This window comes from Hylaeus volcanicus, chromosome 1, assembly GCF_026283585.1.
Source record: "Hylaeus volcanicus isolate JK05 chromosome 1, UHH_iyHylVolc1.0_haploid, whole genome shotgun sequence".
NCBI lineage: Eukaryota > Metazoa > Arthropoda > Insecta > Hymenoptera > Colletidae > Hylaeus > Hylaeus volcanicus.
This window is the reverse complement of record NC_071976.1, coordinates 33,582,092-33,589,941: the sequence shown is the minus strand read 5'-3', so window position 1 is coordinate 33,589,941 and position 7,850 is coordinate 33,582,092. Positions and strand designations below refer to the sequence as shown.

The 7,850-nt window shown below is 37.1% G+C and overlaps 1 protein-coding gene across 5 annotated transcripts in view; it reads left to right on the top strand.

Annotated features, from left to right (window-relative positions):
• Positions 1 to 6,857, top strand: part of LOC128872532 (uncharacterized) — a 16,580-nt gene extending 9,723 nt beyond the window's left edge. For all 5 annotated transcript variants that reach the window (XM_054115370.1, XM_054115361.1, XM_054115351.1 and 2 more), the window contains 5 exons: positions 424 to 783; positions 2,749 to 2,998; positions 4,150 to 4,517; positions 5,391 to 5,675; positions 6,215 to 6,857. In XM_054115370.1, coding sequence (XP_053971345.1) covers positions 469 to 783; positions 2,749 to 2,998; positions 4,150 to 4,517; positions 5,391 to 5,675; positions 6,215 to 6,406 — 1,410 coding nt within the window. In that variant the 5' untranslated portion in view covers positions 424 to 468 and the 3' untranslated portion in view covers positions 6,407 to 6,857. The remainder of the gene's footprint in view (positions 1 to 423; positions 784 to 2,748; positions 2,999 to 4,149; positions 4,518 to 5,390; positions 5,676 to 6,214) is intronic.
• Positions 6,858 to 7,850: the final 993 nt, after the last annotated feature.

Below are 7,850 nucleotides of genomic sequence, written 5' to 3'. Positions count from 1 at the left end.
ATTTTAAACATTAAGAATATATTTAATTCGTTACTGAATCGAATAATGCATGAAACAGTTCTATCAAGTCTACCGGAAAGTTCTGTCCATAAAAAAGGGAAAGTCTTTCTTTGGTAATACAAGAAATAATACAGGAAAATTGTTTCGTTAAGTCTGAATTTCTATAATTTTTTATCGACATTTTGATCACATCAATTAGTTATTCTATTTAGGATACAATAAATTCTTAATGGTATAATATACACGTAATAGTACATTATTTAAATTCAATCTGTAAGCAAAAGTATACCAAGATCGAATTATATAGCAAAAGTCCGTAAAAGCAGCTTAATGAATAGTTCGGTATCAATAAAAATTTAGAAATTAATACAAATAAATTTTATTTAACATTCACGTGATACAATGTTCTTTCGTTTGTTTCAGGTTTAAGTCGATATTGCATCTGCAGAAGAACTGCAGAATTGAACAATGTTCTGTCGGAAACGAAACGATGGCATCGCGAAGCTTGTGGAAAATTCAAACAAGGACGATTTCGGATGGTGGCTGAGCAATGAAAACAAATTAAACTCATCGACGACCAACCAGGACAAGGATTGCCTGTCCTTGGGATCATCCGAGTCGATGCTGTCCTGCATTGATTCCGAGGACGACGATAGCTATTCTCTCGCAGAGGAATTCAGACAGGAACGAAACAATAATTGCGAGAGGATAGAACTCACGTCTTTAATTCGCGAGGATCTCGACGTGAACTTGATCGAACAAGATGCGATTGGAAAGGAATCGGTAAGTACAAACTGTTTACTCTTTAAAGAATCAGTATTTGGCTTATTGCACAGTCGGTACGACTAATTTAGTGAAACTCGATTAGAATTGCAGCAGACAATGAACTTTTGCCATCACAATTGATCGATTCTCGATTGCAAGTAATAATTGATATTTGAATGTCAATTATTAAGTGAATTACATTTTTAACAACACTGTTCAGGGTTCGTAGAAGCGATAGAGAACGTCAGTGAAAACGTATGATAAAATTAGTACGTCTTACTCGCGTATTTGAAAGATACGTATTAATTTTATTATACCTTTGATTGGTTTTCTTGCTTTTTCAAGTATTTAGTTCAATTTACTTCAAGTATTTTGAAAAGATATCGAGGTTGCCGCTATTCGAGACTGAACTAAAAAGTAACTCTCCGACTTGTATTTCACTTGTAGAAAAGAAAGCTCTGTGTAGAAACATTGGCTGTTCTAACAAAAAAGATAAATTGCATTTAATAGAACACAATGGTGTATGTAGAATATATCCGATTTTTTAATTAAAAATTGTTAACTTTTTTACGTTTTAAATTCATTTAGTCGAACTGTGGAATTATCCCGAGGATTCGTTAAACATCTTTCCATTTCGTAGAGTAAAATATACATCACGTGTAATTCTGATACAGTCGTGAATCAAATGCGATATTGCGCGAAAGTAAATGTTCTCCGCGCCAAAATAAGATAATTCGCGACCGTGACTTTATGTGGTCATTAGTCGTAAACTTTTCTGACGCACTGCGGTCTGCCGACACCGAGAGGCGTTGTTTCGCACAGCGATACGTTTCCGTCTGTCGGTGGCAAAACAAATACATAAAGCTAACAAAATAACAAAACTCTGTAACTGCAAAAGCCGCTTTTACACGAACGTTCCAACCCATACGGAATACGTCATTTAATAATTACTCATTGTCAAAGCACGATTCCAATGTACGGGCCATCTGCGTCAGCCGTGACACGTTGTTTAAAATATAAAAAAGTTGTCATGTTCCACGTTTCCCGTGGTCGTAGCGCGACTGAATTCTAAGTCAATCCGGATTGTAAATCCGGATTTGCATAGATGCGACGCTATTGGACGCGGCCGCGTTGACCCTTTGACCGCGGGATGATTTTTATTCGAAATTTTAAGAGGCGTAGAGGTACGAATTTGAAAAAAATATTTCATAGGGAATGGCTAGACAGAACTTTTTTTATATTTACAATTTATTCGTAGGAGGTTTAGTTTCGAAAATAAAAATTATAAACTTAAAAGACCTTTTTCCTGAGATCGTTAGTGGTCTGATCCTGTTGCTGTTGTCTTAAAGGAAAGAAGAAAAAAAAACAGTCGGAACGATCGAATTTAAAAAAATATCACCTCATAGAGAATGACGAAACGAAACATTTTTATATTTACAGTTTGTTCGTATAACGTTTAATTTCAGAGATAAAAATTGAAAACTTAGGGGACCTTTTTTCCTGAAATTCCGGATGGTCACAAATGCGGGCAAAATTAGAAAGAGTTCTCGGAACTTCGTGAAACTTGGTATTTTTGAGTTATTTGAGCCGCAAACTTCGAATCCGCAAAATTGCAAAATTCAAAATGTCGGAACCAATATGGCCGACGATTATGATTAAAAATTCTAAAGATTCTTTTGGAAAATCCTGTACTTTAAATAGTCGAAAGAATTAGGAGAACTAGTCGTTTATGCTCGTCTTCGTTTTCTTGTGACAAGTTTTGACGACATTTTTCTAGCTCGTATCAAATTCTCCGATTCATTTTCGTTATTCGTAAAGTATAATACAGGAAAAATATTACTGCATTTAACCAAGTGTCGCGAACTGTATAACGTCTAATGTTCACTTCGGTTTAAAACTAATTCAACATCTGGGTAACTTTCTGAACGTATCAGTTTTCCAGGCACCGTTACAAAAATTAAGCATGTTTCTTTTAAATTGCAGGAGGTCACGCCATTTTCAGCTAAAGAAGCCGAAAACTACTTCGACGAGTCGAAATCTAAATCGCGCGGGTTCCAGGCCGTCTGCTATACCCCGGAAAGGTTGATTAAATCTCAGGAGTATAGAATACTCACCCCGTCGCCCCGTTACTTGTCCATCTCTCAAGCGAGAATCATGCCAGAAAATGAAAATCAACGGAAGGCGCTTCGTTGCCGGCGGCGATTGAATTATCTTATCGACTCTAAGCAAGTTGGTAGGTATTTTCCTGTTTATTGAGAAACCCCGTACCCGTTCGACACTCGCGGACCGTGGAACGGTGCACGCCAGATCCCAAACTTGTTCCAACAAGCCTGCTGTCAGCTAACTTGAATACACATAACCCGGCCATTGTGTATGACCTAGTAAAGTTTCGCTTTCTACTATTACGCAGAATCGGCGCGCTTCGCCTTCGTTAGATGTATTTTTCGTTTCAACCCCTGGACCCTTAACCTTTCGACCACGAAGAACTGTATACAGGGTGTCCCAGAACTCCTGTAAGAACTAGAGCCGTTCGAGTACTCGGAAAAAGCGAGCCGAGTTTTACTCGACTCGGTTTGGTCCGAGCTGCTCGTTTCTTCCGAGTACTCGACTCGGATCGAAAACTTGGTCTCAGCTCGGCTCGGCTCGCGAGCAACTCGAAACATCCGAGTTTTCTACAGGCCTAGTAAGAACCGGAAATTGAGGGTACCTGACACGATTCTAAACAACAATTTGCTTTGGAAAAATGTCGGTGGGGGCTTCATTTTTGAATTATTTACGAAAACACACCGACCAATCACAGCGTCCAATTAATGCGCGCTCATTATAATTCGCGAAAGCGTAAGCTCGACCCAAGACTGGCCGGTTACGTTAGGTCGCGGCGTAGCCAGCCGAGCGCGCGCTGATCACGTTACTGTCCATTTATCGTAGAGAAACTTGTGCATTTAAGGAGACTGTTGAATTACGTACATCGGAATCCAGTAACGAAATCATGTCCGTACCCCCGCGCAAGCGGACGAAATTTTTAAATTCGTCAAATGAATTTTTTAAAAATGTCTTCTTATCGATAACGACAAGATGAATTCTTTTTGTATTTACAGGTAATTTATTTGACACATCTTTGTCGCAACTTTCATTTTCTTCAAATACAAGTGATCCCGAACCACGACTTTTCTTTCGCTTAACATGCTTCTATTTCGATTAGGGAAATATTCTTACATTTCCAAGTCATAAGAACTCTATTCCATATATTCTACGTAAACGTTCCGTTTCAATATTTTGAAATAATTTACCATACCTGTTAAGAGTCTCCAACCAAAGCCGAGTTTGAGCCATTTATCAAGGAGGACAGCGTAACTGACTGAAAAAATTTGTATGTTCGACCAGGCCTCGTTCGTTCCAACTCCGCGGAAGTAGCAGTGCCAACGATCGTTTTACATCATTGGAACGCGTACAGAAGGAGCTACGACAGCGATGAAAACGGGAAATTAGAAGTTACCCAAAATGGAAAAGATATGAAGAAGTCGTCCAACGTGAACATACCTGGTTTGCTCAGCAAAAGATCCAGCGAGGAGGGTCTTTCTATCTCCTGGGAGGACTGGAAAAAGATCGACACGCGGAGCTCCTCTCTGGAGGACACTTCCGGTATTCAGAGCAACGACTGGAGCTCAGATACTCACAGCGACACGCAAAACACGCCTTTGTGTCTTTTCGACGAGTTAGCTTCGACGAATTACAAGTTCGACTCTTCACAGGTAATAGTCTCGTATTAACCCTGTCGCATATTGCGCATTCTAGATTTAACGGACCATCTCGACTCTCAACGACTTCTCAGGTAAGACGACTCAGTGCCTACTTGAGAGTCATAAACGAGGGTACATTCGGAACGTTCGGGGCCACGGGGCGCCCTGACCATGCGGCGGCCAACAAGTAAGGTTGTCAAGCATTTGCTGACCAAATGTTTTCCTACATTTTGGCCATTTATTGCCTTATTACGCGGCAGCACGCGCCGAACCGAGCGTAAATCTTTCACCTAGATTTACAGCATTTGCGCGCCTTGCACATTTGGTGCCCTTGAGAAAATTTACTTCACGGGCAGAATGATGCAAGGGCGTTGCAACTTTCTTCTCTTTAGAAGGACTTCCGTGATTGGCAACACTGAGGACCTCCTACCAAAACAGGATCTTATGGGTGTGTTTTGGGAAATAGCGAAAGGAAAGGGAAGTCCAACCTCTCGCTAAGGAGGTTCCTGAGGTCGATCACGGAAGTCAGTATCACACACGCTCTTCTACGAGTATCTTCAAAATCCTCGCAATTAATCTAACGAGTCGCACAAAATTAACTTGGCGTGCGACGTTCCGAGTCTTCGGCGTACTACTCACAGTAACGGGCCTTACAACCCGAATTCGCGTATTCGAATCGCGTTGTAGACGGAACAAACCCTCTATGGAACCAATTTTTGTTCCCCAGACAGTTTGCGAATTCTGAACCACAATTTAATAAATGAAAAAAGAATGAAGGTCTTGAGAAATTAGTTTGCGTTGCTCAAATTAATCTGTTATTGATTTAATACAAACGAGGCATTAAAGTCTCTCGGTAATAATGTAAAGGTACATATCACTTTACAGGAACGTGGTACCCGTACCAACGAAGTAGTATCAATTCTCAAAGCTCTCGACACGGATCCTGAAAAGGCGATGGTTCTTCTGGAAGAAGATCGTTTTTGCAACAGCACTTCCTCCCACGATCAATTGACCAGGCTGGCCCTGGCGATTGAAACGGATACAAAAGTGCCAGAAGTTGTTGAACATTCCGAAAATATAGTACACCGTCTTCAAATGAAAGTGGAGAAGCTTCAGGCTAGCAGCAAGGATATTTACAAAGATATATGTAACCTGCGAACGAGTTTTCAGGTAAATATCCTTCGATTTATGATCGTCAATTGAGAAATCCTAGCAAAGATTCTTTTTTGGAAAGTTAAAGTACAAACTGTCTTTCACTCGTGCCAAAAGAAATTGTTTATTTATTTATTTGAATAATTTATTTTTGAAAAAATGCCTTTTTACTGTTAATTTATGTTACTAAATATTGTTTCTCCACAATACCACAATACCACAATAATTACATTAAATGGGGAATTCTGTGTGGCTTCTTTATCGTTTTTTTTTTTTTAATTCAAAATATAAATTTCGCGCTGGTGGCGTCATCTCGCGGTTGTTCGATAAAAATTTGCGTAAAAATCGGATACGTTTCATACCCTATATGTTTTATTAAAAAACAAAATCCTAAAGCTGCTTTTTTTATACAACAAAGATTTCCTTGACTCTTTGAATCTGAGATATTTTCAAATATTTTTATACTTTCATTAATAAAGCTAATTTTGTCATATATTGTTATGATCTTTCGCTTGAAAAAGAGGGATTATATAAAAACTTACCGGACTATTTTTCAGTGTGACGAACGAAAAGTGACGGATATCTCGTCCAGCACGAACAAACTGCGACAAGACATCCACGAGATGCGATATCTTGATGATCTCTTAAGTCTCTTACGGGGAGAGATCGAAAGAATCTCGAAAAGGAATTGGCCATTCGTCATCGGGCGTACGGAACATGATTCGGAGGAAATGAATCTCATCGTGTAAATAATTCCCCTCGATTGCATCTGTATCATACAGTTAGCGAAAGGAAACACAGACTGAAGATATAGCTGTGAAACGTTTAAGGCTACCTTTTTATTAAAAAAAAAAGAAAGAAAGAAAAAACAACGGTATTTTTTAATAAAAACTACAACTTCTGTAGGTACTTTTACAATACACAAACGCGTTTAAAGCGTATCACTGCCGCCATATAATTTAAAAAAAAATTGATTCCATAAAAAAATTGTCCTGTGAAGTTATTGTAAAAGTCGAGCAATACGAATCGAAATTTTAAAAATCTTGCCATCCAGTACGCGTACTTTGTGTTTCGCTAGAATAGAGTTTATTATCGGGTAAGTTTGTTTAAATTATTTCATAATAATATATATTTGTATTTACAATATATGTTTCCTTGTAGTTTCGTGAATTAGTGGTGAAATTTTACTGTACGAAATTTTACTGTACGAAATTTTGAAGTTTGTTGCTCTTGAACAAACTGTTACCAGTATTAATGTTGCTACTTAATCGTGCGATATACCACGAGCAGGTGCAGTTTAATTAAAATTAGTACCTGCGGAACACTTGATACGTATCTGTACGAACGTCAACCTCCTACGCGGATCTCCTCTATGTTTTACATCTAAAATTTCTTGAATCATCTTTTCTCTACTTGTTTAGTTAATACAACTATTTATTATTATAATTTCCAACTAAAAATGAATACAATTGAGCACATCATATCGTTTGTAATGTTAACAATCAAACGAAATTATCTCTAATATTTATTTCGCAATGTTAAAATTGAATACAAAATTAAATCAAAAAAATTGGAATCTATTATTTATTTATCGTATTAAAGCTGAATATTTCAGGTTCCATCTGCTTATCACAAACTTTCTAAGCAACAATTAAAATTTTTTTTCCTTTCTTTAAACTTACAACTAGTTACGTCTATTTATATTTGTCTAATGTATAAACACTTTCAAGTGTTCCACAAAATTTCACTAATTTATCGAATATCGAATGAAAGGAACCGTATTATTTTGAGTTACATTGTCTAGAAATATTAGTAGAAAATTATATAAAATTAAAAAAAAAAAACATGTTTGTGTAAACGCGCAAAACTCACTTTATAAAAATATTTTAAATATTGCAATCTAAACATTTTTAGAGGTGTATTTTGAAGTTCCACTTTGTACTCTTTTTACGAATACTTTTGTGAACGAAATAAAACTGATAGTTTCTTTCATTCTTTTATATGACATGTGGAATTTTAAACAAGATTCATGAATTTTTAATGTTGAATATAAATGATAATATAAAATAATAAACAACATTAAAGGAAGCAATTGAATTAATATACAGTTAAATGTCTCAAAATTCAAAATTATGATAATTGTTGCGAACGAACGCAATATGTTAAACACAAAGAAATAAAATAATTAACGAC